Below are 23,510 nucleotides of genomic sequence, written 5' to 3'. Positions count from 1 at the left end.
CTTCCCTCCCCAGCTGCCTTGTGTCAGCAGTGTTCCAGGGAGGCTCCCTTCCCCACCTCTATTTAAAGTTCCATTTGCTGGGGTGGGGGCCCTGCCTGGAAGGGGAAGGTTCAAGGCAGCTCCCATCGTGTCCCTCCATTCTGACCGTCCCTGGAGGGGCGCGGGTGTCTTTGTCACCCAGCTGCACAGGGGCCAGGAAGGGCTCAAACCATCCTCAGGGCTAACCCAAGGCTGTCCCTCTGGGCCTGTATACCCCTGTGCTGAGTGCGGATGGGGAGAGGCTGCTGAAGAGAGGGGGGCACAAATGAGGGATGAAGGGGCCCGAGGGAGGGGACTGAAGGATTTGGGCCAAGTCGGGAGTTCCCGAGGGCGGAGCCAAAACGCATCTGGACTTTTGCTAGCCCCAAACTCTGCCCTCACTGCTCCGAGCCTCCTAGACCGAGGACCCCGGGCTGAGGGTGGGGTAAGGATAGGTAGTGTCCCTCCCTGTCTCACCCCCCGCCTGTCCCTTCCTTGGTGGCCCCTTCCCAGCGCCCAGATTCCAGGCGGCCCCTCCGATACTGCCAGCCATCCCCCTCTACCCCCACCCACTGCTCCGGCCGCCAGACATTGCCTACAGTTTCGCCTCTGTCTCCCACGGCTATGGGTCCAGACCCCACGGGACCCCTATGGGACCCCCACAGGACCCCCACAGCCCGAGTCAAAGGCCCGCCCCCTCGGGGAGGCGGATGTGGGAGGCCCAGCCCGGGTGCGGGCCAGCGATCCGGGAGCTGCGGGCTGCTGGTAGGGGAGGCGCCCTGAGGGGCTGGGAGCGGCGCGGGGGAGGGTCCCGGTCCTGCAGCCCCAGCGAGGGGCGAGCGGCGGCCAGTCGGCGAGCTGGGCAATAAGGAAACGGTTTATTAGGAGGGAGTGGTGGAGCTGGGCCAGGCAGGAAGACGCTGGAATAAGAAACATTTTTGCTCCAGCCCCCATCCCAGTCCCGGGAGGCCGCTGCGCCAACCGCGCCGAGCGAGCCCCTCCCCGGCTCCAGCCCGGTCCGAGGCCGCGCCCGGACCCCAGCCCGCCGTCCAGCGCTCGCGGTGCAACCGCGGCCGCGCGGTGGAGGGGAGGTGGCCCTGGCCCACCGAAGGCTCGCGCCCCGCCACCCGCAGAGCGGGCCCAGAGGTGAGTCGACGTCCGCGGACGGGACCGGGTGGCGGGCGGCCTGACCCCCGCATCAGTGGGCCGTTCCTTCGGGCGGACCCCAGAGTCACCGCAGAGTGGTCGCGGTGGGCTCAATCCCAGCTCATTAGAAACGCAAGCTGCCCCTGGCTGACTCCGCACAGCTTACCCATGACCCTACCTGAGACTTGGAGGGGACTGGACGAGACCCGACTGGAAATCAGAAACTTGGCTCTAAGTCAGTGACTTCACTTCTCTGTTCTACCCTCTTCATAAAATGGGCAGTGGGATTCTTGTCTTGCTCTACTCACATAGAAGGGATCACACGTTCTCCAGGCCGCTGTGTGGACCTGGAGTGAATGTCCACTTCCACAGCTGTTGAGACTCCCCGCAGAGCTCACCTTTCCCAGACCAGTCCTTCCAGTTGTTGCTTGAGGAATCTGACACTATCATTCCAACCAAGGAGCCTCACCCCCAGCCTCGCATGGTCAATCATCTCCGTTCCGCGACCTTCCTTCAGGACCCAGGCCAAAGGGGATCCCAGTCTCCCTCCAGGCTGGGACCCCAGATTTTCCATCTGCCCTGGAGGCCAGTGCTGTGAAACCCACGGCTGGGCTGGCTGCCCCAGCTCCTCTTTCCTTCTCCAAGGACAGGGGTATAATGGACAGTTGCTCTCACCCTCTCTACCAGCTTCTGGCTGAGTCAGGGTCGGTCCTAATACCTGTTCTCTCACCTGTCCTCCTATTTCATTGGTTTGTTAGAAATAGCTACCATTTATTGAGTACTAACTATGTAGACACTTAGATACATTTTTTTCTCATGTAATCCTGGTCACAAACTAGTGGAAGAGGGGTTACTATGTCCATCCTACAGAAAAGGAAACAGACATGAATAACTTGTCCAAAACTCCTTGCATGGTGGGGTAAATGGCATGGTTGGGGTCTTGATAACATTTAAGTGCTTACTGTATACTACTTATACTCTGCTAAATAATTTTGCTACATTTTACCTATGAGATAACACTATTATTCCCACTTTACATATGATGGGAAGCCTAAGCCTCAGAAAGTTTAAGTAACTTGTTTCAAATCTCATGCCTCTAAGAGGCAAAGGCAGGATTTGAACCCAGGTCTCCATGCTCCTGAGCCCACACCCTAACCTCTGTGCTACTCTGTGCTGCCTCCATGGTCTACCTGAGACCTGAAAATCCAGGCTTGTTCCGCTGCATCACCCCGCTGTGAGGGGCTAATAAATCACGTGGATGAATCGTAGGGGCAACCCAATATGAACAGCTGGGTCTGGTCCTCTGCTGTTGGGGTAAGGCCTACTGAAGTGCAGAGTGAGTCCAGAAGGTTGTGCTTGAGATGGTGCTTCTCCAGCCCTGTGACAATCACGGCTGTGCTGAGCCACTGCCGTTGATGGGAGTGGGTTTTATCAATCCTTCAGGTGTGCTGGGGAGAAAAAGATTGATAAGCACCTTTGGGGCATACCACTACTCTGGCTCTTCCCACGGGAGGCTCAGACTTTGACTACGCCTATGGCAAACTGATGATTTCTGGGCAGCAACACTGTTGCCTGGGGCAATATAGTGAGACCCTATCTCTACTAAAAATAAAACCGGGCATGGTGCTGCACCCCCCTGTAGTCCCAGCCACTTGGGAGGCTGAGGTGGGAGGATCACTTGAGCTCAGGAGTTCAAGGTTACAGTGAGCTATGATTGCACCACCGCACTCCAGCCTGGGCAACTGAGCAAGACCCTGTCTCAAAAAAAATTAAAAACAAACAAAAACGCTGTCTGCATTTAAACAAATCTGAGTAGGGCACCCGTTAATAACAACAGCAGTGGGCAATTTGTTCATGTCCACCGAGACCCATGTCTTTTTCTTCCTCTGAGGAACTCATCTAACCCCAAACAATTGGAGGAATAACAACGACCAAGGAAGGATTTATTATCAGCAATTTAAGTTTATTAAGACACACTCAGTGACTATGGACAGGAAACCTAACATCTCTGAACCTCACTTTCCCCCGTTGGACTGTTGCGATGATTAAATCAGATAAACCATTCAAGTTCAGTACTTAGCACATAAGTAGTACTCAGAGAAGGTTAACTGTTAGTATTAAGTATTTCATAGTGTTTAGCTAACGTTTGAATTTAGTTTAACGTTTGTAATTTCTGGCCAACAATAGTGATGCTTCTGTCAGCAGGAGATCTTTCACAAAGTTTTGCTTAGAAGTGAAAGGATCCTGCCAGGCCCCAGGAGTCTGTTTGTGCTACAGTCAGATTTTAGGGCAAATCGTAAAGAGTCAGCTCTGAGTTTGGACTGGTCAGGACTCAGCACCCTTCTGTTCTTGACCTCACACTGGGTCCAGTTAAAAATTGGACAGTCCCAATTTTACTCCATCACATTCCCAGGATGGATTCTGCAGATGCAGACAGGCCTCGCTCCACAGTGTCACCAAGTCCCGGCTTTGGTGTTTACCCTTGGCTGTCCCTTCTCTAGTAGATGGGGAGGGTCCTGGGTGGGAGTGAGTGTCCCCTCCCTCTGCGTCCCACTCCCACTCACCCAGCAGGGCCCTGTACAGCAAAATGAAAGCAGAGGAACCAGACTTAGCATTGTGCAGGACCCATTTCTCAAAGAGTGGTGCCCACACAAACTGATCAGAACTCCCTGGGAAACTTTTAAAAAATGCATGTTTCTTGCTGATTCCAGGACTGAATCAGAGTCTGGAGTGAGGGTGAAACCAGTGAATATGCTTTACTAATTGAGCACTTCAGGTGATTCCGATGCGTGATAAAGTAGAAGGAGGGTGGACTGGGGCACGGCCAGAGAACTAGAGGTACGGACAGAGGGTCCTAGAGGAATGCCGGATTTTAGCCTTAGTGTTAGCCACTTTTTTCTTCCCACCTCAAACCCTCTTTTTTGCAGCTTTCTGGGCTAGCAAAGGCCGCCAAGGATGGCTTCCTGCTAGTACCCCAGTGGGCAGATTCAACCCCTCTGGGGTGCTCTCTCCATCCCATCCCACCACGGGCCCCGCCACACAGTGCTGGCCAGAGTCCTCACTGGCTGCGGGAGGGGCAAGAGGCAGGAGGTCAGGCAGAGGCTGGGGACACAGCTGCAGCAGCCCAGGGCTCTGTTTCCTCCCCCAGCCTGGGCCTCTGGGGCAGAGGAAGCCCAGGCAGGAAGGCCAGGCGTGCCACCAGCCAGAGAGGCCTATGAAGCCCCCCACCCCATCCCTGGCCATACTGCCCTCAGAGCCTCAGGATCTCGGGTCTTCATTTGGCACCATTCTTAAACTATGGGCCTTCTGAAGCCTCTGTGGCCATATGCCCCGCCCTGTGAGGATCACCATGTCATGCCAAAGGGCAGTCTCCCTGCCTTGTGTGCTGCCTGAGGATCCAGTCCCCAGACACACACCTGCACACACTCCACCATTCAGAAAGTCCTGTTGCTGTCTGACTAGAGTCCTTCTAGCTGCAGCTTTAGCCCATATCTTCTGGTTCTAAACCTCTGAGAAATGAAGACTGGGTGGCTTCAGAAGCACTAGTTGGTGTGGGACCTGGATTGGGGACTATCACAGACCAGAATTACTCCCCCTGACACTCTTCAACAAACTTCTGAAAAAGTTCAACCCTAGTCAGCCATGGAAGGTCAAACATTCAGTGTCTAAGTGTGTTTCACTTCCCCTGCCACATCACTGGCCCTCCACCCACCCTTTCCTAGATGGCAAGGGAGAGAAGGGGGCCAGGGAATGACTCTGAGAGGGCAGCTTATACTCTGGTGAGCTTGCAGAGAGGTTCCTCTACACCTGGCATGACCCGGTGCCATCCAAGCTTTGCGTGGTTGTTACAGCCTGAGGGCTCAGACATGGGCTGCCACCACTGGATAGGGACGGTGTGGAGAGAGCACTTGACTAGGAGTCTGGAAGCCTGGGTTGTACTCCTGCTGGTGCCAGTGAGTCCTGTCTGACCCGGGACAAGTCTTCTTCCCTGTATAAGCCTTATTCCTTTCTTCTGTAAAACAAGGAGCTGGATTTTGTGATCCACCTAGAATTCTGTCATGTGGGTGTCCCAGGCACAAGGAACTAAGGGTAGCAAGGAACTAAGGGCATATTTAAATAGCCTCTCCAGACCCTATGGCTGCTGCAGCCCACCCTGAAAATATGCCTTTAGATCCCTGCTGTGCGTGACTCCTGCCTGTTCTATCCAGACCCCAATCTAAACAATCTTGATTCCTGTTCCTGGCTTGGCAGGACCCTGAATGGCAGGAAGTGAAGACAGGAGCCTGTTTATGTTTGAGGCAGCCAGGGCTTGGGGGGGGCACTGGGAAAGGGTAGGCAGGGGTGAAGGCTGTGAGGGTGTGGGAAAGAGACACAGAACAGAAGGGGAGCTGCTGGAGAGATGCTCCTTCTACCCCAACTGGGTGCTCCCTGCGGCTCTCCCAACCTGCCTCCAGTCTGAGCTCAGCAGCAGGGGTGCAGAGCTAGGGTTTCCCCAAGCTCTCGGTCACTTAAACATGGCTCTCCACCCTTCACCTCTAACAGGATGGTTTCCATGGGGAAGTGAACCAGGACTTCCCTTGCAGGCCCCGCCCCAAAGCCAGGCGGCAGGGAGTAGGGAGGCGGCCTCCCTGCCTCCCCTCCAAAAAAAACTCTCTGTGATTTCCTCTGGGCGGGAGGGAGCCACAGCTGGCGGCTGTCACATTTTGCAGCTCTTACTCCACCTCTCTTGCTCCTCTCTGCAGGGACCATGACCCTGGGCTCCCCAAGGAGAGGCCTTCTGATGCTGCTGATGGCCTTGGTGACCCAGGGTGAGTACTGGGGGAGCAGTTAGGAAACAGGAACCTGGATAGAGAAAGGGCTATCTGGGCCCAGATCAGCTCTGCCCGGGGCTGAACTTGAGAAACTGGGGAGAATTTAGGAGCTTGACTGGAGAATAGAGGAAAGTGAGGCTCCATTAAACTCAGCCCCCAGTTACCCCAGCCCTCCTTTGCTCTCCTCTGGGTCCAGACCTGCAGGCTGGAGCTCTGTCAGGCTAGGGTGGAAGCCTATATGTGGGGCGGAGGGAGAGCAGGTGTTGGCAGGCCAAGCCTGGGAGCGCTCTCAGGACTGGGGCTGGGGGCGCAGCCCAGCCTAGAACTGGGAGGGGAGAACCTAGGAGCCAGGAGGGAACAGAAGCCTGCTTCTCAGTGTCAGCTGCCCTGAGGGGAGGGCTCTGAGGGAAGGATGACTGAGGATGGAAGTAAGGGACCAAAGCTTCAAGGTGTTTGTCTGGGGGGTCAGACGAGAGGGCCAATGGAACAGAAATGGGTGTCAGGCTCAGCCTGAGGGAGCTGGGCCCAGAGTGACTGAGCTTCCGGTGTGTCTCCCAGGTGACCCCGTGAAGCCCTCTCGGGGCCCGCTGGTGACCTGCACATGTGAGAGCCCACATTGCAGGGGGCCTACCTGCCAGGGGGCCTGGTGCACAGTAGTGCTGGTGCGGGAGGAGGGGAGGCACCCCCAGGAACATCGGGGCTGCGGGAACTTGCACAGGGAGCTCTGCAGGGGGCGCCCCACCGAGTTCGTCAACCACTACTGCTGTGACAGCCACCTCTGCAACCGCAACGTGTCCCTGGTGCTGGAGGGTAGGTCCAGCTGCCCCAGCACTCCCTCCCCATCTTCTCGGCCCCTGCCCTCCCTTCCCTCCTTTCCTCTCATGCTCTGGCCAATAAAGGGGCTGGGGGCGGGGGGGGGCGGGCAAGACTCTGGGATTTAACTGGCAGAATGGTCTGCCCGAGGTGGGGGAAGTTGACCTAGTGCAAGCTGAGCCTCAATGTCCCCTCCCCCAGCCACCCAAACTCCTTCGGAGCAGCCGGGAACAGACAGCCAGCTGGCCCTGATCCTGGGCCCCGTGCTGGCCTTGCTGGCCCTGGTGGCCCTGGGTGTCGTGGGCCTGTGGCATGTCCGACGGAGGCAGGAGAAGCAGCGGGGCCTGCACAGCGAGCTGGGAGAGTCCAGTCTCATCCTGAAAGCATCTGAGCAGGGCGACAGCATGTTGGGGGTATGGGCCTGGGGACCTGGGACACAGGGTGGAGCGGGGCAGATAGCAACTGCGGAATCAGAGGGGTCATCCAGAGAGTAGAGCCGGTGGGGAGCTGGGCGAGTGAGGAGCTTGCAGTGACCCAGCAGGTCCCAGGTTGAGGATGGAGAATGGGGCTGCGGCTGGTTAGGGCAGCTTTTGAGTGGCCTCTCCATACCCTCAGGACCTCCTGGACAGTGACTGCACCACAGGGAGTGGCTCGGGGCTCCCCTTCCTGGTGCAGAGGACAGTGGCACGGCAGGTTGCCTTGGTGGAGTGTGTGGGTGAGCAGTGGGTGAGCCCAGTGGATGAGGACCAAGGGCTCTCATGAGCCTGGAGGGGTGAGGGAGTTCTTGGCTTCCGGAATCACAGGCAGTGCCAGGCCTGGGTCAGAACTGGAATTCTGCTGGGCAGGGAGTGGGCTGGAGACGGGCCAGGGCTAGGTTCTTTCTGCAGGACCGGGGTGGAACGAGAGGCAGCTGGGGGTGGCCTGCCGCTGGGTTTGGGTCTGGATTAACTTAAACCTAAGGGTCAGGGGTTCTGTGGGTGGGGTGGGCGAGGGAGGCAGCACAGCATCCAGATGAGGGGCTCCTCCAGGGCTCTGTGTGCCCAGTGTGTAACCCTCACCTTCCCCTCTGGCCATCAGGAAAAGGCCGCTATGGCGAAGTGTGGCGGGGCTTGTGGCACGGTGAGAGTGTGGCCGTCAAGATCTTCTCCTCGAGGGACGAACAGTCCTGGTTCCGGGAGACTGAGATCTACAACACAGTGTTGCTCAGACACGACAACATCCTAGGCAAGGGGAGGGGCCGGCTGTGCCAGGCCTGGGGCTTTGCCCTCCTGCACTCAGGGCTCGAATTCACAGACCTCCAGACATTAACAGAACCCTGAAGGACTCCCAGCCCACCTGCAGCACCAACCTCTTTTTTTTTTTTTTTTTTTTTTTTGAGACAGGGCCTCGCTCTGTCACCCAGGCTGGGATGCAGTTGTGCAATCTCACTGGAACCTCAATCTCTTGAGCTCAAGCGATCCTCCCACTTCAGCCTCTTGAGTAGCTGGGACCACAGGCATGTGCCACCATGCCCAGCTAACTTTTTTATTTTTTGTAGAGACGAGGTCTCCCTATGTTGCCCAGACTGGTCTCAAATTCCCGGGCTCAAGCAATCCTCCTGCCTTGGCCTCCCAAAGTGTTGGGATTACAGGTTTAAGCCACTAAGCCAGGCCCAGACCCAACCTCTGACTCCAGCTCTGTCTCTGACCTAAGCCACATCAACCCCCACCCCAGACCTTGCTTAGCAGTGACCCAGCCCATTCCCTCTCCCCCGACCCCACCCTGACCCTGACCACTCCAGCCTCCCTTAGCCCCAGCCCCTTGGCTGAGTCACCCGACCCTTCTGTGCACAGGCTTCATCGCCTCAGACATGACCTCCCGCAACTCGAGCACGCAGCTGTGGCTCATCACGCATTACCACGAGCACGGCTCCCTCTACGACTTTCTGCAGAGACAGACGCTGGAGCCGCATTTGGCTCTGAGGCTAGCTGTGTCCGCAGCCTGTGGCCTGGCACACCTGCACGTGGAGATCTTCGGTACACAGGGCAAACCGGCCATTGCCCACCGTGACTTCAAGAGCCGCAACGTGCTGGTCAAGAGCAACCTGCAGTGTTGCATTGCTGACCTGGGTGAGCTGGGCAGGGCAGGGGCAGGCCCTTCACAGGTGGGCACAGCCCGTGCTCTCTCCTCTCCTTTGCCTATGGGCGGTGACCATGATTGGCGCTTGAAAACAGAGGTGCATGTTGTCTCAGTTCTCTGCAAGACCGCATGAGTTGTCTGAACACCCTTTTCAAACCAGACTCCTTCCACCATACCATCCTGGCTCCAGGAGTTGGGAGAAAGGAGGCAGGAGCCAGAAACCTGGATTCTCATTCCTGGCTTCGCTAACTATATCCCTCCCTGGCACCAGCCTCCGGCTCCGCTCCGTGAAGTGGGCATCATAATGCCTGCCTTGCCCACTCTCATCTCGCTGGGTTCTTGAGAACCTAAAGAGCACTACATAAGCAAAGAGTACCTGGGGCGGTGGTTCTCTCTGTGGTCACTGTCTTCCAGCCCATCTCCATGCAGGTCTCCATCTGCCTCCCCCTCTCTGTCCCACTGCTTCTCTCAGTCCCCACCTTGCCTGCCCCCTGGACCCCAGGTCAGGGAGAGGGACAGGAGTGACAGGCCTCACCCCCACAGGCCTGGCTGTGATGCACTCACAGGGCAGCGATTACCTGGACATCGGCAACAACCCGAGAGTAGGCACCAAGAGGTACATGGCACCCGAGGTGCTGGATGAGCAGATCCGCACGGACTGCTTTGAGTCCTATAAGTGGACTGACATCTGGGCCTTTGGCCTGGTGCTGTGGGAGATCGCCCGCCGGACCATCGTGAACGGTGAGTGTCCACCCTACACAGGGTAGGGAAAGGGCAATTGGCCCGTGGAGCCAGGGGCTTCCTGCCATGGCCAGTGCCCATGGCCTGGGAGGTTTGCAGCCAGACCTCCTGGCACCCTTTCCATGCTGCCCACCAGCTGATTCAGCTGAGTGACCTTTTAAGGTATAAACCTTAAAAACAGATAACGGGGTCTGTGAGTCAGGCTGTGAAATCTTGGGTACGTGATAATAACGGAAATATTAATAGCAGCTAACATTGATTGAGCTTAAATATGTGCCAGATGCCATGCTATATACTTTACATGTATTATCTTATTTGATTCTTTGATATGGGCAAGGCAGTGGTATTGCTTAGTGGCTAAGACCATAGGCTTGGAATCAGACTTCCTGGGTTCTATTGCTGATTTTGCCATGACCATGGGTAGGTTATTTGGCCTCTCTGTGCCTCAGTTTCCTCATTTGTAAAATGGGGGCGGTGGCTTATGCCTGTAATCCCAGCACTTTGGGAGGCCGAGGCAGGCAGATCACCTGAGGTCAGGAATTCGAGACCAGCCTGGCCAACATGGCGAAACCCTGTCTCTACTAAAAATACAAAAATTAGCCGGCTCTGGTGGCACACGCCTGTAATCCCAGCTACTCGGGAGGCTGAGGCAGGAGAATTGCTTGAACCTGGGAGGCAGAGGTTGCGGTGAGCCGAGATCGCACCACTGCACTCTAGTCTGGGTGACAGAGTGAGACCCTCTCTCAAAAAAAAAAAAAGAATAAATAAATAAAGAAAAAATAAAAATAGCTTCCAGTTGTTGAGTTAATCTAAGTATTTAGAACAATATCTAGAGCTAAATATTAGTGGCGGTTATTGCTGTAGATAGAATGAGTGCCTGACCTCGTATTGTCCCCATTGTACAGTTGAGGAGATGGGGGCACAGAATGACAGCGGGCTTGAGGCAGCATCAGGGTCTGAAACTGGCCAGTCTGCTCCGGGGCCAGTGCTCATCATCACTGTGTGCACTTAAACCTCTCTGGCCTTTGATTTCTTCATGCACACAATGCATGTGAGTGCCTGCACTGCCTGCTTATTGCTGCCTCGTTGTTACTGTGGGTTGCCACAGGGGACTCTGATTTAGAGGGACTGCGGCAGGTAGAGGGACCTGCCCCGAGCAGCCCTGTGGTTGATGCTCTCTCAGCCCTGGGGTGGACGGAGGATGGGTGGGTCTTCTACACTGGTGGGAACATTGTCAACCTTTGAGGAGGCTGTCCATGGTGAGGGACTTCCAGGAGTCTTGACAGGTTGGGGACAATCCTCAGGATATGGCTGGAGCCCTGCTTCTTGGGGACAAGCATGTCTTCATTTCCTGAGTATCTACTAGGAGCCAGCCCCATGCCAGACTTCATTTGTCCTCAGTGGTCATCGACTGAAAACGGAGGCTGTGGTGTCACCAGTCCCTTGGGGAGACTCACGAGGCGCTTAGATTCCTTAAGACTCTGGGGATGAACTGCCAGAGTGGGCTCTACGGAGACTGGGATCGGGGGAAAGGGGAACATGGAAGAAGCCAAGGCTCTTTGGACCAAGCTGCAGGGCAGAAAGGAAAGGCTGGGAGAGGCTGCCTGGGGCGGAGGGGGAAGCTCCATCAGCCCCACACGGACTCGCGGCACATTATAAACACTGTAATCTGGTGTCAGCCCCGGCACTGATTAAAGGCCCATTAGACACACTCAGGCCTCTGTGCAGCACTGATTAGGGCGTGAGCGGCACAGGGGCCGGCCTGGAAGCTGGCCATGGGGAGAACAGCTGGCGAAGGCTCTATCGAGGTTGCGGCCTGTGTGGCCATGGCCCCCAGCCTCAGGCTGGGAAACAGGATGGGGCACAGGGCTGTCTGCAACTCCACAGGCATTGTTTTCAGAAAGCTCCTACTAAAAACTGTGAACTTGGGATACCAAGAGGAGGGGGTCAGTGCTGGCTGCAGGAGTCAGCAGAGGCCTGTGCCATCCCTGACACTGGGTGATGTTATGTGGACCTGGATAAAAATAAGTGCAGCTCGGAGGTCAAGAGCACATGCTTTGCTGTTAGACTTTGTGGGCTTAAATCCTAGCCCTGTCACTTACTATCTGTTGATCTTAGACAAGTTTCTTAAACTCTCTGGCCTTCATTTCTTGGCTTATGAAGTGGAGCTAATAGTATTACCTACCTCATAGGGCCGCTGTGAGGATTTCATGCAGAGCTCTTAGGATAGCACCTGGCACACAGTGCTCAGTAAACATTTGGTGTTATTATTATCAGGCATGTGTGATAGTTGGGGCCTGCGAGCAGTCCCAGGCACTGGGTGGAAGGCAACTGAGGAAAGACTGGGGACAAGGCTGGCCTAGGAATCCGAGATGGATTTGAGTCTTGCCTCTGCCATTACTAGCTGTGGAACGTTGGGCCCCACTTTTCTGAGCATCAGTTTCTTCATCTGTAAAATGGATGTAATACTAGTAGCCACCCCATAGGGCTATTGTGAGGACAAATAGGATAAAACACGTAAAGTATTTACAGCAGAATACCTGGCACATGCCAAGTGCAAAACAAACGGCAGTCATTAGTATTAGTTAGAAACACATTTATTGCATTATACTGTCCCTCTCAGGGACATGTCCAGGCCACTGGTTTCTGGCTGTTGGGATGGAGGGTAGGAAAGGCTCTCCTCTGGGTGGTATTGGGCCTCCTTGGGGTCCCAAGTGATTGTCCCCTCCATTGTCCATTTGCAGGCATCGTGGAGGACTATAGACCACCCTTCTATGATGTGGTGCCCAATGACCCCAGCTTTGAGGACATGAAGAAGGTGGTGTGTGTGGATCAGCAGACCCCCACCATCCCTAACCGGCTGGCTGCAGACCCGGTGAGGCTTCTACTGGGACTAGGATGGCATGGGGTGGTGGCTCACGGCTGGGATTTCTGGGCCCAAGAACTTGTGTCTGAGGCCTCTGCTTCATCTCAGGTAGATAGTGGGTGTCCTGGTTAGGGCACCTCTCTAGGTACTCCCTCTTTCAACCCTGGCCCATGCTCCCTGCCCCCAGGGCCGTCTGGTCATTCTGAGAATTTAAGAACCTTCACCTTCCTTGTGAAAAGTCAGAGGCTCTGTGTGGCTCTCTGTGGCTGTGTGTGTGTGTGTGTGTGTGTGTGTGTGTGTGTGTGTGTTTGAGAGACAGGGTTTTGTTTGCTCTTGTCACCCAGGCTGGGGTACAGTGACCCAATCATAGCTCACTGTACCCTCAAACTCCTGGGCTCAACTGATCCTCCTGCCTCAGCCTCCCCAGTAGCTAGGTGTAGTGCACACCACCACACCCGGCTAATTTTTAAAATTTTTTTGTAGAGACAAGGTCTTTTATGTTGCTCAGGCTTATCTCAAACTCTTGGGCTCAAGTGATCCTCCTGCCTCAGCCTCCCAAAGTGCTGGTGTGAGCCTCCACACCTGACCTCCACACCTGACCACTGTGGCATTTTTGTTGCTGTTTGTCTTTGTTTGTTGCTGTTCTGCTGTTGTTTGTCCTTGTTTTTTCTCAAAACACTTCACTTATACAAAGACACACACACATATATCAACACATACAAGCATGAATATCCTTCTGAACATACACTCACAGATATACACACATGCACATATACGCCAGACTGTTGGCCCCGTGAGGACAAAGAACATGTCTTTTGCTCACCCTTATATCCCTGTTACCTATCATAATATTTGGCTCACAACAGGTGCTAATAAATATTTATTGAAATAATGAATATATTCTATACATGTATACATGTATGTATACATAGACATACATTTCTGTACAACATACATACATATCCACAAAAAGTCACATGTATGCATTCCTCTACACACACACACACACACACACACACACACACACACACTCTCACTTTCAGGAGCCAGAGGTGGGGCCAGCTCATTCCAGGCCCTGGGATGGGTTGATGAGCTCCCTGGGATGGGTTGGTGAGCTTCTTGGGATGGGTTGCTCCCTGGACACTTGCATTTTTAGGGTAGTTCCCACTTCTCAAACTTCCACAGTCCCCTGGGCCCAGCCATGGCTGATGGAGGGGCTGGGAGACACTGCCCTCTGGACCGGGGTCTTAGCCTGTGGATGGGGATGTGGAAGCCCCCAGGCTTGAAGAATCTGCCCCTTCCTGTGGATCTTGGCAAAGGTGGGGATGGGGGTAAGGTGTTTCACAGACACTGCTCGCCCAAGGGGGCTTGAGTGCTCCTGAAGATCTGAGTTCTCTTTTTCTGTCCTCCCTGTCTTTCTCCATCCCTTTCTCACTCTACTCTCTTCCTCTTCCATTTTTTATTTTTTGTCATCCTCTGTTCTCCCTTTCACTGCTTGTCTTTCCTCTCACTCTCCTGTCCAATGCTCTCATTTCCCTCCTCTCATCCTTTCTCTCTGGCTTATGTCTCCCCATTACTGGCTATCCTCCTCATCTCCTTCTTTCCATCTTCTCTGACCCACCTCCCTCTGCATCTCTCTCCCAACCCCCTCCTCTCCTCTGCACCTCTCTCCCAACCCCCAGGTCCTCTCAGGCCTAGCTCAGATGATGCGGGAGTGCTGGTACCCAAACCCCTCTGCCCGACTCACCGCGCTGCGGATCAAGAAGACACTACAGAAAATTAGCAACAGTCCAGAGAAGCCCAAAGTGATTCAGTAGCCCAGGAGCACCTGACTCCTCTCTGCCTGCAGGGGGTTGGGTTTGGGGGGTAGTGGATGGTGCCCTATCTGGGTAGAGGTAGTGTGAGTGTGGTGTGTGCTGGGGACGGGCAGCTGCGCCCGCCTGCTCGGCCCCCAGCCCACCCAGCCAAAAATACAGCTGGGCGGAAATCTGATCCCCTGCCGTCTAGCCTGCTCAAAGCGGCAGGCTCCCTGACGCCTGGCTCTCTCCCCACCCGCTACGGCCAGCAGGGTGCACCCCTACCACTCCCAGGACAGGATGCAAAAGAGGCTCCAGGATGCAAAAGAGGCTCCAGAGTGCCAAGCCAGGGAATCCCAGTGCCAGACTCAGAGCCTGGGCCTGCACTTTGCCCCCTGCCCTTGATCAACCCCACTGCTCCACCAGAGCTGCCAGGGTGGCACAGGGCCCTGTCCAGCCCTCAGCACACACTTCCCTGCCAGGCCTCAGCCTCTGGCACAAGCTCCAGAGAGCCAGGGCCCATCAGTTTCTCTCTGTGGGTTTGTATCTCAGTTCCATGATGCCTTGGGCTTTCTGTCTCCTCAACAAGAGCACAGCTTGCTGAATGTCAGCTGCCTGGGAGAGCTGGGGCCTGAGTTACTAGAGCATTAAAACCTAAGAGGTCCTACTGAGGATGTGGCAGGATCACAGGCCAGTGGAGAAGGGGCAGGTCACATGGGTAAGGCCCAGGACTTTCAGATTAACTGAGAGAATGTCGAGGCCAAGCGTGGCAGAGAGGTCAGTGGGTGTCAGGAGACCCAGGTCTGACCCCAGGTATTTGTTCCATGTGACAAAAGCAGGCCTGTATCAGGACCTTTTCTTTTCTTTTTTCTTTTTCTTTTTTTTTTTTTTGGACACAGAGTTTCGCTCTTGTTGCCCAGGCTAGAGTGCAGTGGCATGATCCCAGCTCACTGCAACCTCTACCTCCCAGGTTCAAATGATTCTCCTGCCTCAGACTCCCAAGTAGCTGGGATTACAGGCACGTGCCACCACGCCTGGCTAATTTTGTATATTTAGTAGAGATGGGATTTCACCATGTTGGCCATGCTGGTCGTGAACTCCTGACCTCAGGTGTTCAGCCTCCCAAAGTGTTGGGGTTACAGGTGTGAGCCATGTGCCCGGCCAGGACCTTTGTTTCTTATCTACATATTGGAAGATTTGGTCCTGATGTCCTTTGAGGCTTCTTTAGCTCTAGTTCTCTGACGTTTCAGCCTATATCAGAGCTAACTTCCTCAGTCTCATCTATTACTTATGCTCCAGCCCCTGCCAATTTGCCTCAAGATGGGGGTTTGAAAATAACTTTACCTGACTCAAGGAGTGTCTGGAGCACCTCCTAGTCTAAGTCTCCAAGCTCCAATTCTTACCTAAAACCATGCCAGTGGCCACCCTTGGGCTCAGACAGCTCTGGGCCTTTTGACCACAAGCCAGCCCCTCGGTCCTCTCTGTGGCATAGTCTACTGTGCCCTAGGACTGCAGGGCGGTTTCCTCTAAGTCTTCCAAGGTCAAAAGAAATTTGGCTCCATCCAAGAAGCCTCCAGCTCCCCTACTGGCCCCTGGCTCAGGCCCACACCCCTGGCCAGGCCCAGAGAGTGTGTCTCAGGTGAATTCAATAGCTCTAGAGAATCACACAGAGAGTCTGGCATTTGGAAATGTCAAGGATGTATGTATGCTCATGTATGGAGCAGGTTGCCCTGGCCCCTGGGTGCAGGGAAGTGGGTTGGAGGGGAGCTTGCGGAATATAAGGAGCAGGGGTGGAGACTCAGGCTACGGACAAGGACAGCCCTAAGATTGGGAAGATCTGGCCTAGTAGTCTTCAAACCAGGGATAGGGAAGTGAAGAAAGCTCTCCCCGCTCCTGCTGTAATGACCCAGAGTAGCCTCCCCAGTCTGGCATCTTATGTGTGTCTTCCACCATCCTCACGGTGGCACTTTTCTAGGCCTGTCTCCCAGCATTATGCAAGGCTCAGAGGAGAACCAGGAAGTGAAACTGGGTGAAAACAGAAAGCTAAATGGATGGGCTAGGTTCCCAGATCATTAGGGCAGAGTTTGCATGTCCTCTGGTCACTGGAATCCACCCAGCCCACGAATCATCTCCCTCTTGAAGGATTTTATTTCTACTGGGTTTTGGGACAAAATCCTGCCAAGACCCCACAGCCAGAACCTGAAAGCAGTAGCTCCCCAAAGGCTGGAAAATCCCTAAGAGAAGGCCTGGGGCAGGAAGTGGAGTGACAGGAGACAGGTAGAGAGAAGGGGCCCAATGGCCAGGGAGCGAAGAAGGTGGCCTTGCTGAGAGCAGTCTGCACATGCTTCTGTCTGAGTGCAGGAAGGTGTGGCAGGGTCGAAATTACACTTCTCCTACCTGGAGACACTGTTTGTGGGAGCACTGGGCTCGTGCCTGGCACACAATAGGTCTGCAATAAACCATGGTTAAATCCTGAGCTCCAGAGTCTTCCCAGGCCGACGCCTCTGCAGTGGCCCGTCCCAGAGGTCCAGATAGAACCAGAGGGATCGGGGGAGGAGAGGGGCCCAGGATACACGCCCAGCTTTGCCCTTACACAGGTCACAGTTTCCTCACGCCCCTGCTCAGACCCCCGCGGGGGCCCAAATCTCAGTTCCTACCCCAGATTGGGAGCAGCCTGGTCGCCGCACCTGCCACGTCGCCCTCTGCTGGCGGAGGGCTGCCCAGCGGCCGCCGCCCATCCCCACACAGGGACCGCGGGCCTTTCCCGGCCGGGTGGGACAGCCTTCCCCGCCCCCGGGCGCCAGCGTCCGTGTGCTCGCTGACCTGCTGTTCTGCAGGGACTGTCCCCCGAACACCACACCTAGCAAAGAGCTTTCTGCTTCCAAACTGGCAATTTGGACGCCCCCTCAATTCCTTGTTCTCACTTCCCTTCTCAAATGGGGTCCCCATCTTGCCAGGAGTCAGTCACCATTCCCAGCATGGGAAGATCCCCTTCCCTGGGGACCTACCTTGTCCTGGGATCAGAAAGCACTTCACACACACATCCCATTCTCACCCCCGGAAATTCGGGGCGGGGACATGCCATGGCGGAGGCAGGTACTAAAAGAAGCTGAGAGGGTCCTGGCCTGTGGGACTGCCCAGCCTAGAAAATCTGTGCCTTTGTGCTGGATGCCCTCTTCGGGAAACATGGGGAGGGTACACCTGACACCACAGATGACTTTGTGGCCCCTTGCACCCCCAAGGCAGCCTCATGCCTGGAACCTTCTACCCTGGGTTCATGGATACCCACACAACACAGTGTCTTCCCCGAGGATTGGAGCACCCGGCCTCAGACCAGCTTTGAGGAAATAGGAGCGTTGCTAACATCCGGCAAAGGCAGCCTTTCCCCTCCCCCTGTGCCTGCCAGACTCTGTCCTTATGTCCTCCCCACGCTGTCCAGACTATGGTTGGAGAGTTGGGAGAAGGGCAGTGGGGAAATTGCAGAGAAGGGGGTACGTGATCGCTGAGCAGGATCCGTGGCCATACTGGCTCACTGCTCTCCGGTTCTTGCGAAGAGCCCTTGGGAAGTCACCCCGTCCAAGCCCCTGCCTACAAGTAGACCTCAGGGAACCTGCCTGCCTTTGGAGGAAAAAAACCCACTGCTCACTTTGCTTCTCTGCAGCTTTGCCCTGACTTCCTCGGGGACCCCAGGCCCCAGTTTCCCTATCTAGACAAAGAGGGAGAGGACCATCTGTGTGGTATCACCCTGAGGAGTGATAGGTGCCATAGCATGCCACAGTGGGGCTGAGGGTAGCTCCTGGAGCATAAGCCTTGATGTGGAGGGCCACCCCTTCCCCTGCCAAGGCCTCACCAACAGTTCTCCTCTCCACCCTCCAAGGCACCATCCTCCCTCAGTCCTGCCTTGCACCAGCCTCCAAGAAGGGTGCTGTTTCCTCCATATCCTCACCAACATTATGATCAACAGCCCAAGAGATGGCAAAGTCCTCACACCTAGAAGTCCCTGTCCTGGGGGTGGAGTGGGGGGTGCACGTCCTGTGTCCAGTCTCCCAGGGCTGGGACTGATGCTAGCTGTGCAATCGTCACTCTGGGTGGGCGACTCTTGGAATGAGCTGCTTCCACCAGGGCCACATTCAGTTTGCTCGAAATAGAGACAGAGGGCTTCTTGACTTTGCATATGATTTGCATAATGTCATAGACACACAGTCTATTTTCAGGCAGTTTTCAGGTTAAAGTGTTGTCACTGCTGCCCTGCAGGGTGTCATGTCTGGATGAGTCTCTTCTCTGTTCTTTCTCACCCACCCACTCTTACTGACCTACATCCCCAGCTGCAGGAGCGAATGGTGAGGCAGGGGGAGAGTGGGGTTGTCCAGGGAGACACATGGGCAGGGAAATAAAGGGAATTTCCTTATTACCAGCATCACCAGAAACAGAATCTGGTTGCTCAAGGGCAACTAATAGGCAGAGGGTAAGGAACAGGAAGCCAGGTAACCCATCTTCTGTTCTGCACAAACCCTTCCCACCTCTCCTACCAGGAGAACAGCCAGTTCCTGTTTCTCTATTCAGTCTTCTGCTGGTTTGAAGAAAGAGGTCTAGATAGATAAACCTGTTTCTTTCAGCCACCCATAAAGCCTTGCTTGGCCCAGACATCCCTCATGGGCATTTATTTTCAATGCTAAGATTAGATCTTCACCTCTTGGGAAATCTGACCTGCAGTCTGTTCCTCTCCTGGGAGCCTTATCTGAAAGATAAGGATCCTAGTCTCATGATCAATATTTTTGGAGCACCTGGCACACAGTAGGAGGTCAGTCAGTGCTGCAGTCCCCTCCTCTTCTTCATCTAGAGGTCTGTACCAAGTACCTCATTGTCCCACACCTGGATGCTCGACACACACACCAGCCTCTGAAGGCTCAGATGCAGAAACAGACTTACAAGAGCCAGTTGATGTAACTGTCACTAAGTTATCTGCGACCTTGGCCAGTTGCTTGGTCTCTTCATCTGGAAAGGAGGGGGACTGGTGATTGGTGGAGAGGAGGGGCAAAGATAATTCCCATATTATAGCTTGAGCTGTTTGGGGACCTTCCTTGATCACAGAGGGTCGGGGCTGGAGCCCCACCCAGGGCTCCCTCCTGTAAACCCTCTGGCTTTGGGGCATGTCTGGTGTGCTGTCTTCCTGTGTATATCAAAGGATCCACCAGATGCCAAGGCAAGGAGCCTGAGAACCTTATTGGGTCCTGGGAAAGGAGAGACCACTCAGTCTGGCTGCCTAGCCACCACGCACTACCCAGAATTCCCTGTCCTATGTCCAGCCCCCAGGACCTGCCTCATCCCCTCAGGCAGGCGTTTCCTGTTGATAAGAAGCTTAGTCACAAACACTGATAAAGACATGAAAAAAGGAAATCGACAGGCTTGGGTATAATGGGCATTTTGTCTGCCTTTTCTACCCCTCTTCCTTCTCCCAGCACTGCCCACTCCACACCCCCACCTCATACTGCTTCCCAGAACTGAAGAGAAAGCATTCCCCTACCTCCACGTGGGCCCTATTTTATAGTCTCCAGGAATCTGGCCTGAAGGCTTACACAGGTCTCAGAAGGGGGGCCCAGCTTGGCCTGGGTCGGGATGGGAGCCCTGAGGCAGGAAGCACTGGGTGCTGGGAGGCCTCAGGCCAGGGAAATGGGCAGCAGCACCTAGAGGAAGGACAGTCCAGCACAGGTCTCATTGAGGACCGTCCTCTTCCCTCCTCCTCTCCTCCCAGAGGCTTGGATCCAAGTGGTGGTTAGGTGGCTAGATAGTCTATAATTAGTGCGTTTTCCATAATTTTAGTCTCAAGCTTGTTACTGGAAAATCTCATTAATTTTGAGTCTACTAATTTGGAATCTATGATCCTTCAGGCCAAGAGGCTGAACTGATGTTTAGAAAAATAAAGAACGCAAACAAGTTTTTGAGGCAGGCCCTACCACCCTTCTTGGGTTCTGATTTGTAAGTTCAGCTTGACAAAGGTAGTTGTCCTAAAGCACTGGGCCTGCAGTTGAGATAACCTGCCACCAGGTGGGTGATGAGACTTTGCCTGCCACTGGTGCTTTAAGTAGTCATTGCTCACGGACAGATGTTTTAAAGATTTTATATTCAATGATTCTTCCCCCCTCTTCTCCAGAGATGCAACTCCTTAAGAAAACAGTAAGGCAAACATAGAAAAAAGTGGCATAGATGGTTCTAAGTGGCCAGTGTTTAAAAGAAAACCAACAGCCAGCATATACAACTTGGAGATTTTCTTGATTTAACTGTTTTCCAGTCCTGGTTGCCACCCAACTAGGGCCTTATCCTGGCTTCAGGCCCTCATATCTCTATTGCATTTTTGACACTTGATGGAAGGAGCAGAGGAGTAAAGAGCAAAGAGTTTTATCCAAGTCAAAATTCTAGCTGTTGTAGCCGGGCCCAGTGGCTCACTCCTGTAATCCCAGCACTTTGGGAGGCTAAGGCGGGCAGGTCACTTGAGGCCAGGAGTTTGAGACCAGCCTGGCCAACATGGTGAAACCTCATGTCTACTAAAGATATAAAAAATTAGCTGGGTGTGGTGGTGGGCACTTGTCATCCCAGCTACTCTGGAGGCTGGGGCGGGAGAATCACTTGAACCCGGGAGGCAGAGGTTGCAGTGAGCTGAGATCATGCCACTGTACTCTAGCCTGGGAGACAGGGTGAGATGCTGTCTCAAAAAAACAAAACAAAACAAAAACAAAATTCCAGCTGTTTTGTTGGATTTTACTGACTTATTTATTTTGAGGTGGGTCCTGCTATATCACCTAGGCTGGTCACAGACTCCTAGGCTCAGGCAATCCTCCTCAGACAGCCTCCTGGGTAGCTGAGACTACAGGTGCATGTCACCATTCTGGCTAATTTTTTTTACTTTTAATTTTTTTTAGAGATAGAAGTCTTACTCACTCAGACTGGCCTCAAACTCCCAGCCTCAACTCTTCGTCCCACTTGGACCTCCCGAGTAGCTGGGATTACAGGTGCAAGCTACCACACCTAGCCCACCTGTTGTTTTAGTAATTCAACAAATTTATTCTAAATTTATATGGAAGAGTATAAGTTCATGAATAGCTAAGTCAATTTTCTTTATTTTAAGTTATTTTCTGACTATGTTATTCATTCACATGATTCAAAAGCCAATGCATCTACATTGGAGTAGTGTGGGAACAAAAAAAATAAAATAAAGAACTAAAGGCCAGGTGTGGTAGCTCACGCCTATAATCCCAGCCCTTTGGGATTGGGAGGCCGAGGTGTTTGAGTCCAACCTGGGCAACAAAGAAAGAATTAGTCTCTACAGAAAATTAAAACAGTGTAGTATTCCACTCTTTGAATGTACCAGTCCCCTATTTTTGGAAGTTTTGTTTTTTTCCAGTTTGGGGCCATTACAACCAAGGCTGCAGTGAATAAACTTGTGTATAGATCACTTTTCTTTATTCAAGTATTTCTATAAGATACGTTCTAAAAAGTGGAATTCCTGGGTTAAAGTATATGTGAATTTGGCCAAGTCAGTTGTAAAGAAGTGCAAAGGGGGAGACTTACCCCAGAAGACAATAAGACAAGTCACAGAAACATAGAATAGTACCAGACAAGTAGACAAATAGACAAGTAGAACATAATAAAGAACCCAGGAACAGGCCAGGCACGCTGGCTCACGCCTGTAATCCTAGCACTTTAAGAGGCACGGTGGCTCACACCTGTAATCCCAGCACTTTGGGAGGCCAAGGCAGGCAGATCACCTGAGGTCAGGAGTTTGAGACTAGCCTGGTCAACATGGTGAAACCCCGTCTCTACTGAAAATTTAAAAATTAGCCAGGCGTGGTGGCACACACCTGTAATCCTAGCTACTCAGGAGGCTGAGGCACAAGAATTGCCTGAACCTGGGAGACAGAGGTTGCAGAGAGCTGAGATCACACCATTGTACTCCAGCCTGGGCTATGGAGTGAGACCCTGTCTCAAAAAAAAAAAAAAAAAAAAAGTGAAGATGATGGCTAAAAAATACAGGGTTTTGTGAGGGGTGATGAAAATGTTCTAAAATGGACTGTGATAATGGTTTTACAGTTCTGTTAATATACTGAAAATCATTGAATTATGTGCTTTAAATGGATGAATTGTATGGTATGTACATTATATCTCAATAAAGCTGTTAAAATATGAGTGAAGAAAGGCTAGATTGTTTAGATAGTGTTGGAAATACTGGATCACTGTTCACATAGAAAATGCAGTTGGGACTCTCCCTTACATCGTCTACAAAGATGGACTCCACATGGATTAAGGACCAAAATGTAAAAGGCCATACTGTAAGGCTAGTAAAAGAAAATGTAAGAGAACACCCATGTGACCTAGGGTTGGGGAAAGACTTAAAGAAGACCCTTGGCTGGGCGCGGTGGCTCACGCCTGTAATCCCAGCACTTTGGGAGGCCAAGGCGGATGGATCATGGGGTCAGGAGATGGAGACCATCCTGGCTAACACAGTGAAACCTCGTCTCTACTAAAAATACAAAAAATTAACTGGGTGTGGTGGCGGGCGCCTGTAGTCCCAGCTACTCGGGAGGCTGAGGCAGGAGATTGGCTTGAACCCGGGAGGCAGAGGTTGCAGTGAGTCGAGATCGTGCCACTGCACTCCAGCCTGGGAGACACAGCGGGACTCTGTCTCAAAAAAAAAAAAAGACCCTTGAAGTGCAAACTGTAAAACAAAATATGAATATTACTATATCAGTTCACTCTTCAATTATACACTATAGATATATTTAACATTGAAAATTTAATAAAACTCATAGATAGATGGTAGACTGGAAGGAGATATTTACAGTCCTTAAAACTGTTGAGGCATTAATATCTACAATATATTAAAAAACTCCTGCAAATCAGTAAGACCCAAGAGAAAAACGGGCGAAAGACACACAGGGTTAATTTACAAAAGAGGAAGCCCAAATGGCTAACTAGTATAGAAAGGAATGTTCAAACTTGCTAGTAATCAGAGAAATGTACATATAAATGACATACCAACTAACATCCATCAAAATGGCAAAATGAGAAAAGTGGATAACGCTAAGAGTTGTCAAGGGTGTGGGGGAATAAGAACTCTTGTGCAGTTCTTGTAGAAGTATAAACTGGCATAGACTTTTTAGCATTACTTAGTAAAAATGGGTATTCCTTTTTTTTTTTTTTTTTTTT

At 53.0% G+C, this 23,510-nt stretch overlaps 1 protein-coding gene across 1 annotated transcript; it reads left to right on the top strand.

Annotated features, from left to right (window-relative positions):
• Positions 1 to 383: 383 nt before the first annotated feature.
• ACVRL1 (activin A receptor type II-like 1) lies at positions 384 to 14,505 on the top strand. The gene is made up of 11 exons (XM_012002405.1): positions 384 to 463; positions 966 to 1,164; positions 5,907 to 5,972; positions 6,534 to 6,785; positions 6,990 to 7,201; positions 7,404 to 7,503; positions 7,866 to 8,012; positions 8,621 to 8,896; positions 9,450 to 9,647; positions 12,392 to 12,522; positions 14,196 to 14,505. The coding sequence occupies exons 3-11, from the start codon at positions 5,912 to 5,914 to the stop codon at positions 14,328 to 14,330; spliced, it is 1,512 nt and encodes a 503-aa protein (XP_011857795.1). The 5' UTR covers positions 384 to 463; positions 966 to 1,164; positions 5,907 to 5,911; the 3' UTR covers positions 14,331 to 14,505.
• Positions 14,506 to 23,510: the final 9,005 nt, after the last annotated feature.

Source organism: Mandrillus leucophaeus, unplaced genomic scaffold (genome assembly GCF_000951045.1).
Source record: "Mandrillus leucophaeus isolate KB7577 unplaced genomic scaffold, Mleu.le_1.0 Scaffold118, whole genome shotgun sequence".
NCBI lineage: Eukaryota > Metazoa > Chordata > Mammalia > Primates > Cercopithecidae > Mandrillus > Mandrillus leucophaeus.
Note: the sequence above shows the minus strand (reverse complement) of the source record. Positions and strands in the feature narration are given on the sequence as shown.